The sequence below is a fragment of the Bos mutus genome, chromosome 10 (assembly GCF_027580195.1).
Source record: "Bos mutus isolate GX-2022 chromosome 10, NWIPB_WYAK_1.1, whole genome shotgun sequence".
Classification (NCBI taxonomy): domain Eukaryota; kingdom Metazoa; phylum Chordata; class Mammalia; order Artiodactyla; family Bovidae; genus Bos; species Bos mutus.
The window spans coordinates 29,687,246-29,714,488 of record NC_091626.1 but is presented as its reverse complement, the minus strand read 5'-3'; the positions used below and the strand labels follow the sequence as shown (position 1 = coordinate 29,714,488).

The window sequence follows — 27,243 nt, the reverse complement described above, 5'->3', positions numbered from 1 at the left end:
CTATTGAAACTTATTCCATATCAACCCTTTTATTCTCTCTCTGATACAATAAAACTGGAAGCTTGAAAACACAATTTCTCAGGCTCTCTTTCCCTGTGGTCCAGGTAGGTTTTGCCACTGGGATGCATTAACATGATATTAGAAGGTGGAAAAAGGCAGCAGCAGTAGAATCTCCTCAACTCAGTAGCATCTCTCTCCTCCAGCAGCCCCGGGGACAGTGGTGACTTCTGGCAATTACTAATCTTTAGTGATATACTTTTCTTCTTTTGTTTCTCCAACTTGGCAACACACTTATAACCAATCCCATGCATTAAATCCTCCCTTTTCCTGCTATCTCCTTTTGAAAAAGCTAAAGGAGTTTTGATTTTCATGTCTGGACCTGACTGGCAGACAGATAGAGTTTTACAAAGACTAATTAGGCCTCACTGATGGGGGAAATCAGAGTGGAAATCCGAAGACATTGAAGGTACATGGCATGTGACTAGAATTGTGTTCCAACCAGAGGGGATGACAACCACAAAGGCCCTGGAGTATAGTGCATGCTTATCATGTTTGAGGAACAGCAATGAAGCCAATGTGACTGAAGAATAGTGGGAAGGTAGCAAAGTGAAGGGAGAAGTTGGAGAGGTAGCAGAAACAAGATCCTTTTATTCTAAATAGACAGTTTTGAGGAAGTGGAACATAAAATATCTTAAATTTGCAAATGCTTACTCTGTCTTCTATGTGAATGATTTGGCATATGGGAGGGAAAAGGAGAAAGACCAAGAGGCCCTTTGAAAGGCTGTGGAGTACTCCAGCAAGAGATTTGGACCAGAATGATAGTGGAGATGGTGAGAAGTAATCAGATCCAGAATGTATTTTGAAGGTAAAATCAGCAAACAAGATTTGCCAGAGAATTCAAAGTAGAAGATAAGAGAAAGTTAAAAGTCAAGATGAACTCTAAGATTTTGACCTGAGCTTTGATAACTGACCTAAGGAGAGTTATCATTTACCCTGATTAGAAAGATTGGGCAGCAGAAGTCAGGGCTTCTTCTTTGGAAATGTTAAGTTTGAGATACTTATGAGAATTAAGAGTAGGCAATTAAAAATATTAGTCTGGAGCTTAGGAGAAAGGTTAGAATTAAAGGTACATATTTGAAAGTTATCAGCATATATATATAGTATTTTAAAATAGTACATATATATAAATATAGTATTTAAAATCATGAGACTGCATAAGGTCACCTAGGAAATCAGTATAAATAGAAGATAGGAGGTGTAACTTTTACACTTAGACAGCTGTCCCTTCTTCCTCTTTCCCCAACCTTTATATTTCCAAGTTTTATTTTCTAATTTTGACTCTTGAAGACATCATCTCTCCATTCCATAAAATATATTGTTTCCCTTGAAACTGTAGATGGTAACTTACAGATCTTTAAACGGGATATCAGTCTGCCAGCTGCCATTAGCTTCAAGAAATCAAGATTATATGATTGTTACCTAGTTACCAAGTACTAGCAATAAGTATTCCTTCCAGAGATGGTGAGTTTTCATCTAATTTCAGTCACCTTCAGCCATATTCCATAACTCATTCATTCATTTTTATTCATTCTGTCCCCCACCTGTTCACTGTTTCTCCCTCCCTCTCTGCAACCCTCTCTCTCTTTCTCTCTCTCATGCACATACACACAGAACTAGGTGTATTTATGTCCACTATTTATTTTATTCCATCTTTTATAAATATCTTGGCCACTCTAATAACAGGTGTTTGTACAAACAAGTTTATACTTTAGACACATAAGGTCTGTCTAAAATCTCCCTATACTGATCTTTGGGGGCTGCCGCAAGCAGCTGTTATTGTAAAAGTAGAATCTTTAAAATCTTTGTCCTTATTAATAAGAGAAAGAATAAGAAGTTGAGTGTCTACTGTGACCAGTACTGCCATGTGCTTCATGATTAAAGCAACACTATGAGGTTAATATAACTATCCTTCATTTTATGTAAGAGAAAATTGAAGCTCAAAAACAAAGCAACTTATCCAACATCATATATTTTGTCTAAGTGATTAAGCCTGGTTTCACACCTAAGTCATTTGCTGTAATGACCTTTTTCCACTATTCCACAATGCTTCCCAATTCCTTAAATTTCATTTCCCCAACATTTTAATGGAAGTCTCTGAAACCTATTAGGTTAGAGATTCCTCTATTTTCTTCTAGCCACACTTTATTTCTTGTCCAGATTCAAGACCATGACTCACCACTTTCAAGTTGCCCTCTCTAATGCTTTAGATAGCTTCACTAAAATTTATTCCTTTGCTTGCTATGGTGATACCCAAAGTGAATGACTCCTTTCTCCATTTTTGTTCCCAAGCAGAAAAACAGTACTGAATAAAATTCATAGAACTATGATTACCTGAACAACTACAAATTACTGGCATTTAGTGGCAACCTGGAACTTAAAGTTGTTCAGTAATTCTGATGTAACTGTCTTGTTGGTTTTCTAGCACATTCTTCCAGATCCAATATGATAGTTCATTCACACATTCTACCCCCTCTTCAAACCTCAGCAGAGCCCTGCTTTCAGCTCTTGGCAGATGATCTCACTACCTTTGCGGGGAAAAGTGAAGTTTAAAAATAAATATATCTGTGAAACTGAGCACTATGAGGGCTCCCTCTTCTTCCCGTCTCATTACCTCAAAAATTTCCCCATTCCTTTACCTATATTCCTTTCTTTCAATCTAAAAGGAATTCTTTCAATCTGAAAGAAGAGGTACTTCTCCTTCCTAAGAACAATACTACTTTTAAGCCTACTTTTTCTCACCTTCCTCAGAACTTTGATTTCTAAATTATTTCCTGTGTCTTCTGGGTTCTCTATTTTCTCTCTAGTGGCTCATCCTCCTGTATCCAAACAGACAAAGATTACCACTATCACAAGAGAACCTATATTTAAACACCACTTTTCCTCATTGAGCTACTACTTAGTCACCTCCTATCCACTACTAGATTTGTTGAAAGAGAAGTCAGAAATACTGCCTTTCCTTCCTTACTCTCCACTCTCTACTCAAACTCCCAAATCTCATTAGTGTCCCATTAGTACAAAAACTGCTTTCCTGAGTACACTCATCACCTCCTAACCTTCAAAACCTGCTCTGATATTCAACCTCCTTACCATGTATATATCATTTGACATCAGACACATTCCTTACCCACCACCTGGAAACTACTTCATTCCTAGTGCTCTATGACAGTTCTCTCTTGATGCCCTGACAACTACTCCTTTTTATCCTCATCATGCCTTTCTCCATTCCCTACTTGGAACATTCCCTTAAGATGCTGTTCTCTGCTGTGTCCTCCACTATCTCCAGATTCTCCCTTAGACTTTTCCTCTCATGCCAGATATGTACAGGCAACTTCTCATATCTAAAGCCCTAATTTTAACCTCTTTTGTAAATGCAAGCCTTCATTTCCCTCATATTCCTTGGACAGCAAGGAGATCAAACTAGTCAATCCTCAAGGAAATCAACCCTGAATATTCATTGGAAGAACTGATGCCGAAGCTGAAGCTCCAATACTCTGGCCACCTGCTGTGAAGAGCCGACTCACTGGAAGAGACTCTGATACTGGGAAAGATTGGGAGCAGGAGGAGAAGGGGACAACAGAAGATGAGATGGTTGGATGGCATCATTGACTCAATGGACGAGTTTGAGTAGACTCCAGGAAATAATGAAGGACAAGGAAGCCTGGCATGCTGCAGTCCATGGGGTTAGAAAGAGTCAGACATGACTTAGTGAGTGAACAACAACAATCTCGTCTTCCACCATTGCCTAATCTCACTCATCACTTTTCCCTTCCTACTATAAAGAATGGAATTCTTCCTTCCTGACTTACCCCTCCTTTTTTTAATGTGTTGTTGTTTAATTATTTTCTTAAATTTTTGTTGGGGTATAACTTGCTTTACAAAGTGGTATTAGTTTCTACTATTTTTTAAAGGCATCATTCTTCCCTGAAATGTTTATTACCAAGGTCATCAGTGACTTTTTTTTTTCATTTTTAATTATGATAAAATACACATAACAAAACGTTTACCATGTTAACTATTTTTTAATGTATTTTGTTGTTGTTCAGTCACTAAGTCATTGACTTTTGATAATTAATTTTTCCAAAAGAGGAAAAAAGGAAGAAATTATATGTAAGGGAGCTGTTTGCAATGGATGTGGAAATAGTTACTGACCTACAGAAGTCTAATATCTTCTCTGTATTAAGACGAGAAAAGTCTTAGATGCAGACAACTCCATTTCAGTACATTAAAAAGAGAGAAAGTAAATCATTATAACAGTCTTGGGCCCCTTGACAGTTCCATCAAGACCACAGGGTTAAATCTCTGAAGAACAGAAACAAAGAGGGAGGTCTCTTAAAATAAATGATTTCTCTTTTAGACAAGACAGAGAACTTCCTCCTGAGGGTTTAACAAAAGAGATTTCAAATGTTTTGCTTTTTTACTTAAATTTAATTTTGAAGCAATGCATAACAATAAAAATGATAATCACTGAATATTCAGAATAATATTCATCCTCTGTTCTAAAAGTACCTTCAAACTGTCCACTTAAAAAATAGTCACAATTGAGCTACCTTTTATTGGGTGAGAATTTTTAGGACTTCAAGCCCAGGAGACAGTGTCTCAAGTAACCTTGAGAGAACTGCTCCAAGGAGGGCGGGCGGGTCAGGTTATATAGAAGTTTGCAACAAAGCTCAGGTACTCTGATCATCCAGAAGAACATCTACTTCTGCTTCATTGACTACACTAAAGCCTTTGACTATGTGGATCACAACAAACTTTGGAAAATTCTTAAAAAGATGGGAATACCAAACCACCTTACCTGCCTCCTGAGAAACCTATATGCAGGTCAAGAAGCAACAGTTAGAACCGGACAAAGAACAAAGGACTGATTCAAAATTGGGAAAGGAGTATGTCCAGGCTGTATATTGTCATCCTGCTTATTTAACTTAAATACAGAGTACATCATGTGAAATGCCATGCTGGATGAATCCCAAACTGGAGTCAAGATTGTCAGGAGAAATATCAACCTCAGATACCACTCTAATGGAAGAAAGTAAAGAGGAGCTAAAGAGCCTCTGGATGAGAGTGAAAGAGGAGAGAGAAAAAGCTGGCTTAAAACTCAGCATTCCAAAAAATGAAGATCATGGCATCCTGTCTCATCACCTCATGGCAAATAGATGGGGAAACAATGGAAACAGTGACAGTCTTTATTTTCTTGGGCTCCAAAATCACTGCAGAGAGTGATTATAGCCATGAAATTAAAAGACGCTCCTTGAAAGAAAAGTTATGACAAACCTAGACAGCATATTAGAAAGGAGATTCATCACTTTGCTGACAAAGGTCCATCTAGTCAAAGTTACGGTTTTTCCAATAGTCGTGTACAGATGTGAGAGCTGAACTATAAAGTAGGCTGAGTGTCGAAAAATTGATGTTTTCAAATTGTGGCGCTGGAGAAGACTCTGGAGAGTCCCTTGGAGACTCAAGGAGCTCAAACTAGTCAATCCTAAAGGAAATCAACCCTGTGCTTTGGCCACCTGATATGAATAGCTGACTCATTGGAAAACACTCTGATTCTGGGAAAGATTGAGGGCAGGAGGAGAAGGGGTCGACAGAAGATGAGATGGTTGGATGGCATCACTGACTCAATGGACATGAGTTTGGGTACTCCAGGAGTTGGTGATGGACAGGGAAGCCTGGCATGCTGCAGTCCATGGGTTCACAAAGAGTAGGACCCAACTGAGCGACTGAACTGAATTGGAGCACAAAAACTTTCCATATATGGTTCTAGGTTCTTTGGCTGGTCTAATAATTAAATTGACAGATTACCGGAGAAAATATTAATCTTGTACATATAGGAATCCCATAAAAATATAAGACTCAAAAGCAGTCATGTGATTGAGGTTTGTATGCCAATCTGAGCTGAGAAAGGGAAAGACCCTGGAACTTCAAAGGGAGAGAAGGGCAGTTCACAGGAAGATGAGAAGAGCAGGTGTTTTGTAATCAGTCGTTTGCCCTGCCATACAGATATGTCTTTCAGGTGAAAAATCTCCTGGTAATGGCTCTTTTTCTGGGCCAGGTCCCCTATCTAAGTTCTTAGGCAGCCAAGGAATCATAAAAGTTTTTGTTGAGTCTGCTAGGGTTTGATTGCCTTCAGCTCAAAATAATCCACGTACCAAAGAGGTTCATTTGGAGGTGGCATATTCTGCTCCCCTTCTAAACAAAATAAATTTCAGCTAACTTTGAGAGCTCAACAAAAAAGGATCAGTGTGTGCTACGTCACTTCAGTCATGTCTGACTTTTTGTGACCTCATGGAACTGTAGCCCACAAGGCTACTCTGTCCATGGGATTCTCCAGGCAAGAATACTGTAGTGGGTTACCATTTCTTTCTTGGGGGGTCTTCCAGGCCCAGGGATTGAACCATGTCTCATGTCTCCTGCATTGGCAGGTGGGTTCTTTTCCACTAGCGCCACCTGGGAAGCCCTCTACTTGTAACTTCATCACTAAGGTATCTTGAACGTGCTGCTGCTCCTCTCTGGTATTCCTGCCACACTGTCTGTAAAATGAGTCTTCCAGGCTGGACAGGCTCCCAGCTCTAACGCAGTGTCACTAATTCTAAACAGCCCCACCCAAATCTTACAATGAAATCTTCCAACCACCTTTATTTTCTGGAAACCATCATCTGTCAGAACTTTTCCATAGCTCAAAGTTTAACCATCTTCCTCTTTTTCCTGAGCTTTCTTGCTTTGTGAATGATCCTTTCAAGATCCCCAGAATAAAGCTGTCCCCAAAGCTTGAAGGAGATAAAAAGCAACAGCAGTATAAGAGAGTAAGCTCCAGGAGTTGGTGATGAACAGGGAAGCCTGGAGGGCTGCAGTCCATGGGGTGTCAGAGTCAGACACAACTGAGCAACTGAGCTGACTGACTGACTGACTGCCTGAGTACAAGAGAAGAAGAAATTTGTGGGCTCTTTCCCCTTCCTCTCCTTAATTTAACTTCTGACCAATTTAAACATTTGTTATACTTTTCCTGGAAACTTGAAAAGTTGAATTTGGAATCCAGTCAAGGAGAGAAAAAAGGATCAGAGCTTAATGTAAATGCTGGACTTACCATCATAGATAACAACTTCCCCAAACACAGAGACTCAGAAGACCTCAGTGAAGTACAATTTAACCAAAATGAGAATACTGGTGGCATGGGTCTTGCCTAAGTGTGATGGGGACTTCAGTGACTATCATGATCTTAGTACAGAGACCACCTGGGAAACCTGCTGATCATACAAAGCTGGGTATATTAAAGTTTCTGAACAAGGGAGAGCATCACCTTGACAGAGTGCTGAGTCTTCCAAATTTGCTGGCATATTGAGTGCAGCACTTTCACAGCATCATCTTTTAGGATTTGAAATAGCTCAGCTGGAATTCCATCACCTCCACTAGCTTTGTTCGTAGTGATGCTGGATGTCTGGCTCTAGGTGAGTGATCACACCGTCGTGATTACCTGGGTCATGAAGATCTTTTTTGTACAGTTCTTCTGTGTATTCTTGCCACCTCTTCTTAATATCTTCTGCTTCTGTTAGGTCCATATGGTTTCTGTCCTTTATTGAGCCCATCTTTGCATGAAATGTTCCCTTGGTATCTCTAATTTTCTTGAAGAGATCTCTAGTCTTTCCCATTCTATTGCTTTCCTCTATTTCTTTGCATTGATCACTGAGGAAGGCTTTCTTATCTCTCCTTGCCATTCTTTGGAACGCTGCATTCAGATGGGTATATCTTTCCTTTTCTCCTTTGCTTTTCACTTCTCTTCTGTTCACAGCTATTTGTAAGGCCTCCTCAGACAGCCATTTTGCTTTTTTGCATTTCTTTTCCATGGGGATGGTCTTGATCCCTGTCTCCTGTACAATGTCACGAACCTCCGTCCATAGTTCATCGGCACTCTGTCTATCAGATCTAGTCCCTTAAATCTATTTCTCACTTCCACTGTATAATCATAAGGGATTTGATTTAGGTCATACCTGAATGGCCTAGTGGTTTTCCCTACTTTCTTCACTTCAGTTTGGCAATAAGGAATTCATGATCTGAGTCACAGTCAGCTCCCAGTCTTCTTTTTTGCTGACTGTATAGAGCTTCTCCATCTTTGGCTGCAAAGAATATAATCAGTCTTATTTCAGTGTTGGCCATCTGGTGATGTCCATGTGTAGAGTCTTCTCTTGTGTTGTTGGAAAAGGGTGTTTGCTATGACCAGTGCATTCTCTTGGCAAAACTCTTAGCCTTTGCCCTGCTTCATTCTGTACTCCAAGGCCAAAATTACCTGTTACTCCAGGTGTTTCTTGACTTCCTACTTTTGCATTCCAGTCCCTTATAATGAAAAGGACATCTTTTTGGGTGTTAGTTCTAGAAAGTCTTGTAGATCTTCATAGAACCATTCAACTTCAGCTTCTTCAGTGTTACTGGTTGGGGCATAGACTTGGAATACTGTGATATTGAATGGTTGGCTTGGAAACAAACAGAAATCATTCTGTCATTTTTGAGATTACATCCAGGTACTGCATTTCGGACTCTTTTGTTGACTATAATGGCTACTCCATTTCTTCTAAGGGATTCCTGCCCACAGTAGTAGATATAATGGACATCTGAGTTAAATTCACCCATTCCAGTCCATTTTAGTTCACTGATTACTAGAATGTCGGCGTTCACTCTTGCCATCTCCTGTTTGACCACTCCCAACTTGCCTTGATTCATAGACATAAGATTCCAGATTCCTGGGCAATATTGCTCTTTACAGCATTGGACCTTGCTTCTATCACCAGTCACATCCACAACTGGCTATTGTTTTTGTTTTAGCTCCATCCCTTCATTCTTTCTAGAATTATTTCTCCACTGATCTCCAATAGCACATTGGGCACCTACCGACCTGGGGAGTTCATCTTTCAGTGTTCTATCTTTTTGCCTTTTCACACTGTTCATGGGGTTCTCAAGGCAAGAATACTGAAGTGGTTTGCCATTCCCTTCTCCAGTGGACCACACTCTGTCAGACCTCTCCACCATGACCCATCCATCTTGGTGGCCCCACACAGCATGGCTTAGTTTCATTGAGTTAGACAAGGCTGTGGTCCATGTGATCAGATTGGCTAGTTTTCTGTGATTGTGGTTTCAGTCTATCTGCCCTCTGATGCCCTCTCTCAGCACCTATGGTCTTACTTGGGTTTCTCTTACCTTGGACGTGGGGTATCTCTTCACGGCTGTTCCAGCAAAGCACAGAGCTGCTGCCTACCTTGGACATGGGGTATCTCCTCTTGGCTACCACTCCTGACCTTGGACATGAGGTATCTCCTCTCCGCCACTACTGCACCACGCCCTCAAAAGAATACTTATAGGATTTTGAGGACTGGGATTGGTCATGGGGTGGTTTTAAGGGAGTTTGTAAATGTGGTCTAGGCAAAGACTGATCACATTTTGTAAAGTAGGTAAGTTGCTGAAACAGCTTCATTTTTTCTTTGGAGTAACAGTCCATATGGAGTTACCATTGTCTCTATTTGTCCATGATATTATAGGAATATATAGGTCTGAATAAGCTTGTGTTGTAACAATTTGACTTAAGATAATTTGTGTTAAATATCATGGTTTGGTATAGTTTGCCTGTTTTGGTATAGTTTGCCTGTTTTGCAAGTTGATGTATCTGTTTTCTCTCTCAGAAAGAAAGTTTGTTGGCAAGATAGCCAATTATAAGGCTTTTGAAAAAATTCAGATATATTGAATACCTGAAATTCAGACGAATGGGGAGTTGATAAGAGAGTGAATGGAAACCTAGGGTCATTGAGGAATGGAGTAAGGATTAAGGATTGAAACCTTTGGGAAGATAGTAGACTACAAAGGGAAAAAAAATCAAAGATTAAATGTCTGAAAGCTGGAAATACAATGGCACCATTGACGGTAACAGAAACAGGGAATTGAAATTTGGCATTTGGTAGATAAGAAAGCAATAAGATATGAAGATAATGCGTTTTTTTTTTTTTACTTTGTATTGTAGTTTTTCTTTTGTATTTTAACTATAGTAAGTTTTAGGCATCATTCTAGAGATGACCAGAAGATGTTAGAAAATTAGATTTCATTTTAATGAGGAATATTGTGAATTTATTCTAGTGCATGCAACCTTATAATCTTTCATTCAATTCTGTGTATTTTCTTTGAAAATACTTAAAATGTGCTGGAAATCTCACACCCTCATTTAACTAGCTAATATTCCATTATGTCAGTTTTACAGACAAACAGCCAGTGATCTCTAATTGTTCTATTATTTCTGGAACCTTGTGCAGCAAAATAACAGAGAGGAATATGAATGGCAAAGAAAATGCCCTATGAACAGGGAAATCTTATTCCTTAGTTGGTGGTCAATATCCTTTGTGAAAAAAATCTTTTCTCTCTATTGCAACTTGTCTGATTAATGGCAGTTAAAAAGCTGTAAGTCTTGGCCTTTATAAAATTATAATAAGTTCAATAACTATGTGTTAATTAAGATCAGAAAATCAACCTATATTAGCACTGCAATAGCAGTTTTCCCAGCTCTGCCAGTGATAAAGGATATGAGTGGGTTGCAGTGTCACATGGCATCTGATTAAGTCAGATTAGTACAGGATTTGAAGGGAAGTCTCCCAGGTGACAGTGAATAAGATGATCAAAGTTTTTCTCCAGATCTTTTAAGGGGACAGTTGGTTGAAAAGCTACTACTTTTCCAACATAAAGCCAAAAGTCCAGCCACATGGTATCACTAATGAGTCAGAAGGAAAGACTGAAGGGGCTTGAGGTTACTATTTGGCAGTACTGATATAGAAAACCCTAGGTGTTAACCATATTAACAGCCTAAGTGTCTGAAGTATGCAGGCTGGCCTTCAGCCTCCTAAGATAATATTCCAGTATAATTTTCCAATAATATTCCAGATAATTTTCTCACTTCAAAGATGTACTTTTTTTCATTTTCTAATTTTCTGAAATCAAAGTACATCTTAAAATTGTATAAAGTTGCATGTTGAGTGTGTGTGTGTGTTAAGGACCTCCTATTCTTCAGTATTTTATAATCTAATGTAAATCTATGTTCACATTGTCAACTGATTCCATCTATACTAGCACGTAGAAGTAACAGTATTAAGGACAATTGGAATTAGGTGCTTTTTCAATATTATATGTAATAAAGGACAGAGAATTGCATTTCTTTTCTATTTGTCTATATGAACTGAGTGTTCACTATCTCAATCCTAACAGCTGCCTTTCAAGGTAGTTATTACTGTGTATTATAAGTGGAAATATTATGGAGTAACATATTTGGGCAACTTGAATTTGAACCTCATCTGAATAAGGTAGAATCTTGCTACTATGCAACACTGCCTCACTAGGACATCCTAACATAAAAGAAACTTCTTATAATTTTCTTTTTTGACATATAATTGTAGATATTAAATCTCTAAAGGGTGATTCAGTTCAAAGTCATGGAATTGTGAGTGTGTGCAGTTAAGTATTACTTGTGTAAGTTTGCTAATAGAGACAAAATATCTGGCTCCGTCTCTTTCAAATAAGTTTAACTTTTTCGATATTTCTGATCCCGCTTCAAAAAAGATATACAAAAGCTTGAAAGAAAAGATAAAATATCAGTCTCTTCAGACTTGAGAATATCATGTCAGAGTCTCTACCTTAAGTATTCTCAATGAAAGACAGATTAGAAAATAATAGTGAAAGAGAAAATAGAAAGTTTGTTGTTGTGTGTGTGTTTGTTTTTTTTTTTTTCAGTTTGACACAGTAAACAGCCAGTGGGAAGGCCACTATCTCCAGAGCACTGTTTTGTCAAATTACAACCAAAGCTGGTGTGATATTTGGCCTACTATTTAGTCACTTGAATTTCTGCATATTTTTTAATTCTGGAGAAATATTTTCTCATTCTCCTGGCTTTCACTATTTACCAAAGATCCTTTGAGCATATATCTTTCTCATGCCAGATAATGTTGTAGGGGCTAGATATGCTAAACTCTGTTTATTAGATCTATTTTTTTTTCCATTAACAATAGGCTGTATTATCCTAAGAAAATAATTTGTGGTGGTTTTTTTGGCTTTGTAGTTGCTAAATCCTGAAGATGACCTCTTACCAGGAAAGATTCGAGACAGCAATCGTTCAACCCTCTTAGCGACAATTCAGGAACATGGTTACCCCACAATCAACTTGGGAATTGTGGGAGACAAGTAAGTATTGGATTTTATTTTGAAGTTGTTGTGGTACAAATACAAATTTGAGGGATACTAACTAGGTGAGATTGTTGCTAAAGAGAAAGGGATTTAATACCATAATTTCCACTTATTTCATTCTTCAAAAGCCAAAGATTTGTGGAGGTGTCTATTTCCTTTAGTGGTAGACATTTTTCTGGAAAGCCTTTTACAACCAGAGAAATACGTTGCTCTGCTATGGGTGCTATTCCTATTCACACTTTTACTAGTTTCAAGAAAGATAAGGAAGATACAGGTGAGATGAGTAAGAGAGAAGTGTCAAAATTAGCACTAACTGATGCTTTAAAGTTTAAGTACAATTATTTTCTATGACTTTTGTATTGATTTTTGTATTCTTATATAACTTGAGTTTCTCCAGGCTTCACCCACCTAGAAGTACAAACGGAGGAACATTGACTGTAATTGCCCATCTCCAAGAGCACATTACCCCCATTTACTCAATTAACTCAGCTGTCTGCTAAATTCCCCACGTATTTCTCTAAATCTCCAACTGCGTCTCACTTGTGATCAAAAACAAGTCTGCTCTTCCTGAGCAACCCCTTCCATGCAACATGCCACCTTTCACTAGGCACTGTTTCCAGTTCACAAGATGTGTGCCTGCCCTTAGTAACCCTCAGATATCAGCCTGCTAGCAAGAAATGTGGGAAACAGATCTGAGTGATGGATACCCTGATGTGAATGTATCTATCACCCATAACTGCCTCCTTTTGTCTTATCACCACCTTGTCACTAAGAAAAGCTCATTATGCCTGGCTTCTTCTTCTCTAACGATGAGTGCTTTCCCAAAGCTCAAATGTGCTTTTGAAGAGGCTCTGCCCTACCATTCCACAAGGTATGTTCAGACACCTATAAACCGGACACAGTGTAGTCCAGACCTAAAACACAGCATCTTGCCAGTAACCTGAAAGGTAATAGTTTTTAATGTTAATCTCACCTTTTAAAGTTCTCTTCTTACCTCTTGATTTTTTGTTTCTCTGAGAACACTGGAGTAGAGGCTATTAGACATATCTTCAAACACTTTTTTTTTAATTCACCATTTATAATTACCTGAAAGTTTAGTGCTAGAGAAGTCCATAGGTAAGTAAACAGCCAACTTAGAACCCATGCTGGTAAAGTTGGTACTACAGGTCACCTAGTATTAACTTGACTCGGACTCCCTAGCCCTGGGAAGGGAAAGAAAGAACCCACTGAAAAGACAAGGAGCGGGTTAAATTTGGACCTGACCAGTAACTTGTCTTTTTTTTTTTTTTTAAGATTTTTAAGATAACACTTATTTCTTAAAAGTTAACGTGCATAATAGGAAACCAAAAAAATGCAAAAAGCGAAGTCATTCATAATCACAGGCAGTTTACCATTTGATGTGTCGTCCTAGGTCAGTTTGTGCATTGCACAGCTAGCATCCATTTTTATGCAAGTATGAGCATACAGTTATGTATCATGCTGTTTCACACATCAGGAACGTTTGCTGTTTCGAAGTCTTAAAGCTATGAGTATTTTGATAACCAAGAATACACTGCACCAACTCAATCTGGAAAGGAAAAAATATATAATCCTGCCTTCTTGGTGACAAAAATTTCAGAAAAGACAAAAATGGCAACAGTCCTCTAGATAAAGATATTGGCAGAGTTATGATTAAAATACTACATTCCTTAATGTTCAATTAAAAGTGAGACATAAAGCAACAGCATACACCAAGGATAATACTTCTAAGAGGAGTCATCATTATCTGATCTAAACTATTAAAGAAATATGTTTCCTTTGAATACTTAACAATGCATTCTTATTGTACAATCAAGAGATGCACACACATGGATGGTTATCATCCAAATATAAATATAAATATACATACATCCCTTCCTTTATACTTCCTTCTGCCCCTCTGCTGCCACCCTAAGTGAGCAAGTCCTGACATAACATTTCTCAGAGACAGTCATATAAACTTCAGGCATCTAAAAATTATCCTGATGCAGATACACCTTTAAAGATGACAAAAATTAATTTCTGAAAAGAAATAGGATGAATCCAGGAGTTCCAGTAGGACAGAGCCTGAAGTTCTAAGGAACAAAGTCATCAGATTTTGAGTTTGTTTCCTACCCACTGTTGGCTCTGACCCTGCCACTAAGTATGTTCGTGAGCTCTAAGAACTATCATAAGGTAAAAGGTGCTTTTTGTTTGTGTGTATCATTTTTACCTTATGCTGTTCTAGACTATAATTCTGTTCATTCTCTCCTCCTAACGTTGTACTTTTGTATTAAAAAGGAAGTAACTTGATATATATACTACATGCTGCATTGTCTTACTGTGGAAGCCAAAACACCATTAAAAGCTTACTGTGTTGTTAAGCTAATATTTGATTGTCTGGGGCTAATTGTTGACTTGCTATAGACATTTCCCAATAATTAATGTACCTTGAAAACAGCATATAAAGAACAACAAAACTATAAGCAAGATATAGGCAATTCTGAGAATATGCAGATCTTTATTCCTTTCTTGGATTGTATACCTTACATAAAACTGAGAACAGTTTTTTAAAGTACAATTGATGCAAATCTAAACTTCCTCAGTCTTAGAGTGCTATATTGAAAAATCCCAGAGTAAATGGTTTAAAATGCAGAGGTGGAATGTGGGAGGACAGAATTTATAACTGTTCAGATGGAAATCTTTGCTGGGAGTTTAGCAGAGGAGACAAGGTACATTTAATCTGTAGCCTGTTGATATTCTGTGAAGGTTGCCTCCCTCTTCATTCTTCTCTTTCCTGTGTAAGACATTTGCTTATGAAACAAAGGCTGTTATACAGAAGCCTTTGTGTGAAACTCTCCAGGGAAATAAGCAGGGTCTTGAGAGAAACTACCCTGTGTTTAAAGCAGGGAGAGAAATAACTGAAAATGTCAGCAAGCACAGAACGGTTACTCAGCTAGGCAGATAAGAGTAGGGAGTAAGAGTACTATTCTTATTACTTTCAAAAGGTTTCAGTCTGCGTTTAAATTCTACATGATTAGATTTCTCAGCTCTTATTCTTATCACCTTTCATAACTTTAACAGTAAATGTTAAAATTGAAGAATAAGACTCTATAAAACATTTGTTATTTGTGGTCCTTTTAATAATAGCCAGTGTGACAAGTGTGAAGCAACATTTCACTGTGACTCTGATGGATTAGTGATGTTGAGCATCTTCTCATGTGCCTATCGGCCACGTGTATGAAAAAGATGAATTTTTAAACCCAGAGATGTTAATTGAACTTTCCCAGCATTATACAAGTGAGTGGCAGAGGTGGAAATGAAATCTAAATTTCTTGAAATTAACTATCATTATGAAGACAAGAGAATAACTGTAAATATGTCAAAAGAAGCATCATATACGTTGGAATGGTCTGCGAGAGTTTTAAAAAGGTGCATTTTTAGCTAGAACAGAAAGGATGAATAGGATTTGTGTAGTTAGGAAGAATGTATTAACCAAGTAGGAAACAGGGAATGAACAAAAATAGAGAAGTAGAAATGAACAACTTAGGTCAGGACCGACTGGTTAAAATAGGAGGTTTAGGAAGAAGGATACATGTAAATTTCATAGAAATTTGAGGCCAAATTTTGAAAGGATTTGCAATCCAGGCAAAACTACCCAAGTTGCTTAAATGTACAGCTTTTTTTAAAGCAGAATTGACATAATAAATCATTATTTTGGAAAGATAATTTGACCAGGTATTATCACATGGACTAAAGTTGGAGACCTATTAGAAATAAGAACAACAGTTTATTTCTTGTTCAGTTCATAAGTACTGATTGTGAATCTTTGCAAATCATCTAGAGAGCTTATTAAAAATGCTGATTCTGATACAGCAAAACTGGAGTGTGCCAAGATTTAGCATTTCTAACAAGCTCCTAAGATATCAAGCCACTGGTCCATGGATCACAGGAAGTAATAAGAATGTAGTATATTTAATCATGTATCAGGGCTTCCTTGGTGGCTCCTGTAAAGAATCTGTTTGTAGTGCAGGGGACTGCCTCCAATGCAGGAGATGCAGGTTCAATCCCTGGGTTGGGAAGATCCCCTGGAGAAGGAAATAGCAACCCACTCCAGTCTTGCCTGGGAAATCGTATGGATAGAGGAGGAGCCTGGTGGACTACAGTCCATGGAGTTGTAAGAGTCAGATACAACTTAGTCAGTAAACCATCACCACCACTACAAAGCCTCATTGAAATGGTATATGTCTATTCTATAAACACAAATAAAATGCTTGCAAAACCCAGTTATTAGGTCTCTCACAGTCTTACATCCCTCTCTAGCAATACCCCATTTCAGCTTCTTCATTCTCCATTAGTACTTTATCCTTTCTTGGTTTTGGCAGCATCTCTTCCTATGCTCATTTCCAAGTATAAGTGTCAACCAAGGCTCACCCTTGACTATCTTTCCTGCTAATTCTTTATGCTGACTCCCAAATCTGATCTCTGTCTTGAGCTCTATGCCTAGATCTACCTGGTTGCTGGGTGTATTTTCAAGTTCGTCAGGCAGAGCAAACTCAACATGTCCAAACTAAATTCATTATCGTTCCTTTCCTCTCTCACTGCCCACCCTTACTGCCATCTTATTCCATGTCCTTGAGTTCTTTAACTTATATGCAGAGTACATCATGAGAAATGCTGGGCTGCATGAAGCACAAGCTGGAATCAAGATTGGTGAGAAACATCAATAACCTCAGATATGCAGATGACACCACTTGTATGGCAGAAAGTGAAGAAAAACTAAAGAGCCTCCTGATGAAAGTGAAAGAGGAGAGTGAAAAGTTGGCTTAAAACTCAACATTCAGAAAACTAAGATCATGGCATCTGGTCCCAAAAGTTCAGTTCAGTTCAGTCGCTCAGTCGTGTCCGACTCTTTGCAACCCCATGAATCACAGCACGCCAGGCCTCCCTGTCCATCACCAACTCCCGGAGTTCACTCAGACTCACGTCCATCGAGTCAGTGATGCCATCGAGTCAGTGATGCCATCCAGCCATCTCATCCTCTGTCGTCCCCTTCTTCTCCTGCCCCCAATCCCTCCCAGCATCAGAGTCTTTTCCAATGAGTCAACTCTTCGCATGAGGTGGCCAAAGTACTGGAGTTTCAGCTTTAGCATCATTCTTTCCAAAGAAATCCCAGGGCTGATCTCCTTCAGAATGGACTGGTTGGATCTCCTTGCAATCCAGGGGACTCTCAAGAGTCTTCTCCAACACCACAGTTCAAAAGCATCAATTCTTTGGCACTCAGCCTTCTTCACAGTCCAACTCTCACATCCATACATGACCACAGGAAAAACCATAGCCTTGACTAGACGGACTTTAGTTGGCAAAATAATGTCTCTGCTTTTGAATATGCTATCTAGGTTGGTCATAACTTTCCTTCCAAGGAGTAAGCGTCTTTTAATTTCATGGCTGCAGTCACCATCTGCAGTGATTTTGGAACCCAAAAAAATAAAGTCTGATACTCTTTGCACTGTTTCCCCATCTATTTCCTACGAAGTGATGGGACCAGATGCCATGATCTTCATTTTCTGAATGTTGAGCTTTAAGCCAACTTTTTCACTCTCCACTTTCACTTTCATCAAGAGGCTTTTTAGTTCCTCTTCACTTTCTGCCATAAGGGTGGTGTCATCTGCATATCTGAGGTTATTGATATTTCTCCCGCCAGTCTTCATTCCAGCTTATGCTTCTTCCAGTCCAGCGTTTCTCTTGATGTACTCTGCATATAAGTTAAATAAACAGGGTGACAGTATACAGCCTTAACGTACTCCTTTTCCTATTTGGAACCAGTCTGTTGTTCCATGTCCATGTCTAACTGTTGCTTCCTGACCTGTATACAGATTTCTCAAGAGGCAGGTCAGGTGGTCTGGTATTCTCATCTCTTTCAGAATTTTCCACAGGTCCCATCACTTAATGGCAAATAGATGGGGAAACAGTGGAAACAGGGGCACACTTTATTTTTGGGGCTCCAGAATCACTGCAGATGGTGACTGCAACCATGAAATTAAAAGACGCTTACTCCTTGGAAGAAAAGTTATGACAAACCTAGACAGCATATTAAAAAGCAGAGACATTACTTTGCCAACAAAGGTCCATCTAGTCAAGGCTATGGTTTTTCCAGTAGTCATGTTATGGGTGTGAGAGTTGGACTATAAAGATATCTGAGCACCGAAGAATTGATGCTTTTGAACTGTGGTATTGGAGAAAACTCTTGCAAGTCCCTTGGACTGCAAGGAGATCCAACCAGTCCATCCTAAAGGAAATCAGCCCTGAGTGTTCATTGGAAGGACTAATGCTGAAGCTGAAACTCCAATACTTTGGCCACCTGATGCTAAGAGCTGACTCATTTGAAAAGACCCTGATGCTGGGAAAGATTGAAGGCAGGAGGAGAAGGGGATGGCAGAGGATGAGATGGCTGGATGGCATCACCAACTCAGTGGACATGAGTTTGAGTAAACTCTGGGAGTTGGTGATGGACAGGGAAGCCTGGCATGCTGCAGTCCATAGGGTCGCAAACAGTCGGACCCGACTGAGCAACTGAACTGAACTAAACTGAGTTTTCTGGCTCAGCAGCTGCCCACACCAGCCACCCAGTCTCCCAACCCAGAAGAAACCTGAATGGAAAACTTCTAGCTTTCATTCATCCCTGCATTTAAATCCCTTACAGTTCCCCCCATCAGTATTTCTTATACATTCCTCTCTCTTCCTGTCTACCATCCTGGCTTAGTTTGGGTCTCCATTTACTTTTTGTTTAGACATGTGAGACTAGCCTCTTAACTGGCCTCCCTGCTTCAAGTCTTGTTCTCTTCCAACTCACCATCTATTCTGCTACGAATATGATCTTTCCATGGTGCAAATTATGTACTTATGGCAGAATTGGGGTTTTATTATATATACGTAAGCATACTCCCCAGTGGCTCAGGCGTTAAGAATCTGCCTGCAGTGCAGGAGCCTTAGGAAATACAGGTTCGATTCCTGGGTCAGGAAGATCCCCTGGAGAAGGACATGGCAACCCACTCCAGTATTCTTGCCTGGAGAATCCCATGGACAGAGGAGCCAGGTGGGCTACAGTGTATGGGGTCCCAAAGAGTTGGACACAACGGTAGTGACTTGGCAAGAGTACTCTAATAATTCAAGTAACTTTCATGAAGTGTTATGCTATATCAGACATTGTCTCAGTCTTTGGTACTACAGGGAGAAGGAATTGGCAACCCAGTCCAGTATTCTTGCCTGGAAAATTCCATGGACAGAGGAGCCTGTCACAAAGAGTCAGACATGACTGAACAACTTTCACTTCACTTGGTACTACAGAGATGAATAAGATAGTTATTAGTAAGAACTACAAGGAAGATTTCAATTCTATTTCACTCCTCTCTTTCCTCCCCAGCTAATCCATATCCTTTACCTCCAGCCTTTTCACTCCAAACGTGTCAGTCTTTACCTGGGAAGAGACATGAATCTTTACCTACTACCTACTATATATAACACTATACTGCACTTTTTTCACTTATCTTATTTAGGCCTCATAAAACAACAGATCCAGATAAGTGTCTTTTATCCTCATTTTGTAGATAATATTGGGTTAGCCAAAAAGTTCTTTTGGGTTTTTCCACAGGATGTTTTGGGAAAACCCATGAGACAAATGAAATTTTTGGCCAACCCAATACTACTGAAGCTCAAAAAAATTAAATAAGTTGTTCAGAGTCTTACCCTCTCCTATTATAATCTCTTCTTTTATCTTTCCTCCCACAACTACTGGAGCCACTTTTGCAGCATTTATTACCTTTGGGTAATTTATTATACCAAGTTCATTGTGTATTCAGGAGTGGGAGAGAATGGAGAAGACAAAATAAGAAGTCCAACCTAGGCCTATCTAACTCCAGGATCTTTCTCCTTTTCCTCTACCATACTGTCCTCTTAATTAGGCTTAGCACCTGCAATTTACTAATATTAAGGTTAATAAACTAAATATTCTACATCCATTTTAATAGATAAAACCTCTAAGTAAATAGTAATTGTCAGTATTTCAAAGGCCAGAGAGGAAAATTTAGTTTAACTTTAAAATTAAATACTGATTGTATATATGTATGAATGAAAAGGACTTGAGCTGCAAAATCCTAGATCTTTAGGTTTTATACAAGTGGATGGAAAAAAAAACAGGAGGATTTATTTTTTTTTCTGGACCCCTAAATAAATCTTATTTACTGTAAAATACACTCTTCCTTCCATACAAAGAAAAGCCCTTTCCTATTATAATCTCTTCTTTTATCTTTCCCCCCACAACTACTGGAGCCACTTTTGCAGCATTTATTACCTTTGGGTAATTTGTTATACCAAGTTCATAGTATCTTCGGGAGTGGGAGAGAATGGAGAGAAAAGGAGTATGGGAAAGAGAAAAGAGTGTGCATGCAATGTGAATGTGTAATAATTTCGTGTATTCACACCTGCATTAATTCAATTTACAAATGACCCAGATTCACAAATGGCCTATTCTAACCTTCCCCTTACTCACCATCTGAGTACCTCTGTCAGTACTTTAAGAGAAGGGAAAGAGAAATAGCCCTTAGAGAAAGGAGAGGGGGAACACCGTGAATAGCAAAAAACTGTCAAGGGACAGTTAATCTCCTTGTTCCCCGACTCTCAAGACCCAGCTGCTTCGGGGAGCCCAAGTCGTTGGCTCCATGTGTGTGTTCTGTTTACTTTGTGACACCCCCTGCTAATCTAATATTTAGAGTTCCATTTGTGTTTTAAAGTATTCTGCCTGAGGATGAGTCATTTACATATTAATATTTATCAGTTCAAATCAGATATCCAACATGTGGGTAGGTCTGCTGTCCTGAAAAAACAGCAAATAACCACTTAAAACGAAGTTCTCTGACTTAGAGGAGCAAATTCTGAAAAGACCGCATCAGAACCTTAGCACAGCAAGATATGTAGGCATGGCAAGAAGTACATTTTATCTATTTGGGTCCTCTCTCTTTTTTCTTGATGAGTTGCCTAAAAGTTCACCCATTTCGTTTATATTTTTGAAGAAACAGCTCTTAGTTTCATTTATCTTTCCCAGTATTACTCTTCATCTTATCTTTAATTCTGTGTATGTATAGAGTTTATCTGTATGTGAATGTATGTAGGAAAAAACAAGAAATTGTACTTATTTTCAGCTTCACTGGTGGCTCAGATGGTAAAGAATCTGCCTGCAATGCAGGAGACCCAGGTTCAGTCTCTGGATCAGGAAGATCTCCTGAAGAAGGGAATGGTAACCCACTCTAGTTTTCTGGCCTGGAAAATTCCAAGGACAGGGGAGCCTGACAGGGTACATCCCAGGGAGTTGCAAAGAGTCAGATAAGAATCAGATAAGAATAAGACTGAGCGAGTAACACCCATACTCATTTTCACCTTCCATTTTCCTTCCATTTTTTTACTGAGTACATCATAAACATCTGTCCATATCATTACATAGTACTCCGCTATGTCATTTTAATACCTACATATTCAGTTCAGTTCAGTCTCTCAGTTGTGTCCAATTCTTTGCAATCCCATGGACTACAGCATGCCAGGCCTCCCTGTCTATCACCAACTCCTAGAGTTTAGTCAAACTCATGTCCATTGAGTCGGTGATGCCATCCAACCATCTCATCCTCTGTCGTCCCCTTCTCCTCTCACCTTCAATCTTTCCCAGCATCAGAGTCTTTTCAAATGAGTCAGTTCTTAGCATCAGGTGGCCAAAGTATTGGAGTTTCAGCTTCAGCATCAGTCCTTCTAATGAACATTCAGGTCTGATTTCCTTTAGGATGGACTGGTTGGATCTCCTTGCAGTCCAAGGGACTCTCAAGAGTCTTCTCCAACACCATGGTTCAAGAGCATCAAATCTTTGGCTCTCAGCTTTCTTTATAGTCCAACTCTCACATCCATAGATGACTACTGGAAAAACCATAGCCTTGACTAGATGGACCTTTGTTGACAAAGTAATATCTCTGCTTTTTAATATGCTGTCTAGGTTGGTCATAATTTTTCTTCCAAGGAGTAAGCGTCTTTTTATTTCATGGCTGCAGTCACCATCTGCAGTGATTTTGGAGCCCCAGAAATAAAGTGTGCCCCTGTTTCCACTGTTTCCCCATCTATTTGCCATGAAGCCATGGGACCAGATGCCATGATCTTTGTTTTCTGAATGTTGAGCTTTAAGCCAACTTTTTCACTCTCCTATTTCATTTTCATCAGGAGGCTCTTTAGTTCTTCTTCACTTTCTGCCATAAGGGTGGTGTCATCTGCATATCTGAGGTTATTGATATTTCTCCCGGCAGTCTTCATTCCAGCTTGTGCTTCATCCAGCCCAGAGTTTCTCATAATGTACTCTGCATATAAGTTAAATAAGCAGGGTGACGATATAGAGCCTTGACATACTCCTTTTCCTATTTGGAACCAGTCTGTGTCCAGTTCTAACTGTTGCTTCCTGACCTGCATACATATTATTCTACAGTAAAAAGTATAATTTGACTGATGGCTACGACCCTTTGTTGACAGACATTAGATTGTTCCCTAATCTTTCTCAATTGTGAGTAGCTGATGAACATCTTTATAACTAAACCTTACCATATACCCACAATTATTTGATAGCTTTTAAATTTCTATTTTATTCATTTTATGACCATTTATTGAGTGACTGATGTATGCAGAGCTATAGTGAAAGCAGGGGTAAAATGATAAGTAAAACAACTGCTGTCTTCAACTGCTTGGTGGTAGGCATGTGGAACAAATTGTTCATGGCTTTATCCTTAGCATTTCGAATATTGCCAGCACATGGTAGCTACTCAATAAATTCCAGGAAGTAATAGGAAAGGAAAGAGGGGAACACCGAATATAGCCTGAATATGAAACTAGTCAAACCTGGGAATGTCAAACAGGTACAAATTAGTGGGTGTTTACAGGGCTGAAGTACTTCTAAGCGCCATCCTATTTCTACTTTGAATATGGAACAGTAGATATCCAAGTCTTCTTTTCCCCATGACTGATTAAAAAACCTGTTAGCCCCTCTTTGTCCTAGGCAGCATGAGCTATTGTTCCCTACTGTGGAGAAAGTCTTAGACAAATGAGGATGGTTGCATATGTACGTAAGTACAGAGTGCTGTGTGTGCCAGCCACGACAGTTGCAGCCAGACTTGGTTAAGATACTAGGCATTGGGCACATATGTGCTTCTCTATGTTTACATTTTCCTCTTTTCCCTCAGTGTCCTGATGTGGCCTAAACAGGGTAGGAAAAGGATTTGTTCCTATTGAGCCAGAGTTGTTTTCTTTCCTATCACACTAATAAACTCCATAAAAGCCAGGACAAGATCTGTCTTGGTAATCCTGTGTCTTCAGCCCTTAGTAGGAGTACCTCCTCTAGATTATACAACCCTGCCTTCTTTTCCTGTACCACCCTCCTTTTCCATGGTACCGAGAAACTTCCAACTGTGCAACTGTCCAGAAAAATCTTACAGGGTTCCCTCAAAGTGGGTACCTTAGCCATGGGAGCAGATCAGAAAATATGGCTCTGACAACAAAACTGAATTAGTAACTGAGGCACATCACAAAAAAAAAAAAGGAAAATGAAAAGCTTTGTACCTAGGATGATTCATTTTATATTTCTGAAGAATGTGGGGTGGGATGGGGAAGCAGAATTCCAAATAGATTTAGGAAGCTTCTAATGCTAAAAGTTGGAGAGTTATCCCACTGGCTTTGGGTGAACTTACACATTTACCTCTTAAATATAACAAGCAGTGATCATGGTTCAAATACACAAAATCCACTTGGGGAAATTTTTTTAAATGAAGTTCAGCATTGATTGAATTTATATCATTCCTAAAACTGAGTTTAACTATTGAGCTGTTTGTATTTCTACATCAGTTTTGAAACAGCTTGGTAAATGTAGCTTTCAAACTGCTGACTTGTACTTTCTGTTCTAGCCTTTCAGGGGCTGGAGGGCTGGGAAATTCCTTTAATTAAGAAAAGAATTCCCCCTTCTGGAAAATCGCCATCCCATAAGCCTATCCCATTCAAATCATGCTGGGCTTGCTTGGTTCTGTCATAAATTGATGTTTTGGATTTAAATTTCCTGATCCTACTGCTGCCAATTTGTGAAGCTGCCTCCTCGCATTAAAGCATGAAACAAGAGGAACAAGCAATAAGATAGCAAATTGGATTCTTTTAAAACTGGCACGTTTAACAGGAATTAACAAGCTAGACTTAACAGTACAGTGATTATTTGAGCAAAGCCCAGTGCTTTAACATCCTCCAATTTGTGAACCAAACATATCCTAACTTCCTAGTGCTTAATTTGTAGAACTAGAAATCTCATATTATCAGACAGAATTTAGATCTGGATTTAATTGGCTCATATCCTCTTTATAAACTACCAGCTTCCCTTATGGAATAAATACCCTTTTCTGCTCAAAATACAAAGTTTTAATTTGAAGTCAACCTAATAGATTTATTTTCTGATCACTTATTTTCTATTGGCTAACCAAAAATATTTTTTATTGTAACAAACTTTATGGTATTGACAAAAGGGTCTTCCTACTCTTAATGACAGACTTTTTCATGGGTACTGCATTTGCCTTTTTTAGTCCTTAAGAGTTGCTATTACAGTTGACCTGACCGTTTGTTCCAAGAATTACCTCCAGGTAGTATTGTAATTTCAGAAATTTTTTTCTTATATGACCTGGCCCTCATAAAAAGCAATATGTCCAGAAAGCCTTTCCTGATTATTCCAGGCCAATTCTGATCATTCTCTTCTACTCAACATTTGTAACATTTCTTTTCATTTGTATTTTCATTTTAATTAATGTATTTAAATTCAATCAATCAATGTTAATTTAATTGCTCCTTTTATTCATTTTCTAAATTTTTTCATATGTTTTCTGCACTGATTTGTAAACATAAAGGTGGTGACCATACTTTGTTCTAGTTTTATACAATTCCATAGTACTTAAAAACCCAGTGGGAATGAAGGAGAACTAAATGATGACTATATGAATATACAGTTTGATCATGTACCTGAAATAGACACCCAGGAAATATTCATTATTCAGGAATTTATCCTTCCTTGACTTCTGAAGAAATTAGTATATGATTAGTTTATCTTTATCTTTTTTGTAATCTCTGTATTATTTTTTCATCTCCAAATCCTAGAATTTTTTCTCACCCTCCTACCGTCATCTTCACTCTTCTTAAAATGATACAGCTCACAGTTGGTATAACAGATGAAACAAGAAACTAATTAGCAGTTGTTGTCCATCTGTGTGTTTATATTAAATATTTTAAAATAAAACTGCATTTGCATTCTGAGTACTCTGTCTGAAATCCATAAAATCTAATCTTGGGTAAAGGTTCTGTCTTTGTTTTGACTTTGCAGTAGACTACATGGTAAAGCAAAAAAAAAAATTATGCCAGAATCAGGATTATAGTAAGTTAAGACAAATACAATTTTTTTCAGTTTTATTGAGATATAACTGACATACAGCACTGTATAATTTTAAGGCATACAGTATAATCATTTGACTTATGATAGGTCTATGTTTAGTTTTATAAGAAACCTCCTTACTGTTCTGCATAATGATTTACCAATTTGCATTCCCACCAACAGTGTAAGCGGGTTCCCTTTTCTCCACACCCTCTCCAGCATTTATTGTTTGTAGATTTTTTGATGATGCCATTCTGACCAGTATGAGGTGTTCATCACAGCACTATTGACAATAGCCAGGACATAGAAGCAACCTAAATGTCCATCAACAGAGGAGTGGATAAAGAAGATGTGGGATACACACACACACACACACACATACATACATATATAGTGAAATATTACTCAGCCATAAAAAAGAATGAAATAATGTCACTTGCAGCACCGTGGATAGACCTAGAAATTGTCATGCTGAGTGAAGGAAGTCAGACAGGGAAAGAGAAATATCGTGTGATATTGCTTATATATGGAATCTAAAAAAATGGTGAACTTACTTACAAAATAGAAATAGAGTCACAAATGTAGAAAACAAGCTTTTAGGTGTAAGGGGGAAAGGGGAGGAAGGATTAAATTGGGAGATTGGAATTGATCTACAAGGCTACTATATATAAAATAGTTAACTACAAGGACCTACTGTATAGCACAGGGAAGTCTACTCAAAACTCTGTAATAATCTTTATGGGAAAAGAATCTAAAATAGAGTGGATTTATGAGTGATATAACTGAGTCATTTTACTGTACCACTGAAACTACCACAACATTGTAAATCTACTCCAATAAAAATGTTTTTAAAAAATCGTTTGACTTAATACATCATGAAATAATTGCCACAATGAGTTTAGTGACCATCATCTTGTATATATACAAAATGAAAAAAGTTTTTTCTTGTGATGAGAGGTCTAAGGATTTACTCTCTTAACAACTTGTATGTATAACATACAGCAATGTTAATTAATCATGTGGAATGTTACATCCCTAGTACTTACTTATCTTTTAACTGGAACTTGGTACCTTTCCATTGCCTTACCCAATCCCTCTCCCCCCTTACCACCTGCCTCTGGTAATCACAAGTCTGACCTCTTATTTCATGGGTTATTTGGTTGGTTTATTGAACTGTAATTGATCTACAATACTCTGTTAGTTCCTAGTATACAACATGGTGACTCAATATTTCTATACATTACAAAATGATCACCACAATGTTAGTTACCATCTGTCACCATACAAATATATTACATTATTATTGACTGTATTCCCATACTGTACATTTCATCCCTGTGACTCATTTATTTTGTAAGTTTGTACTTCTTAATTTCCCTCGCCTATATCATTCATTCCCCCATCTCCTCCCCTCTATCAATCACCTGTTTGTTCTCTGTATCTGTAACTCTGTTTCTGTTCTTATGTGTTTGTTCATTTGTCTTGTTTTTTAGATTCCACATATAAGTGAA

The 27,243-nt window shown here is 38.4% G+C and overlaps 1 protein-coding gene across 12 annotated transcripts in view; it reads left to right on the top strand.

Moving 5' to 3' along the window:
• GPHN (gephyrin) overlaps nt 1–27,243 on the top strand; it is a 535,685-nt gene that overhangs the window by 471,643 nt on the left and 36,799 nt on the right. For all 12 annotated transcript variants that reach the window (XM_070377686.1, XM_070377689.1, XM_070377688.1 and 9 more), the window contains one exon: nt 12,137–12,258. In XM_070377686.1, the coding sequence (XP_070233787.1) occupies nt 12,137–12,258 (122 nt within the window). The remainder of the gene's footprint in view (nt 1–12,136; nt 12,259–27,243) is intronic.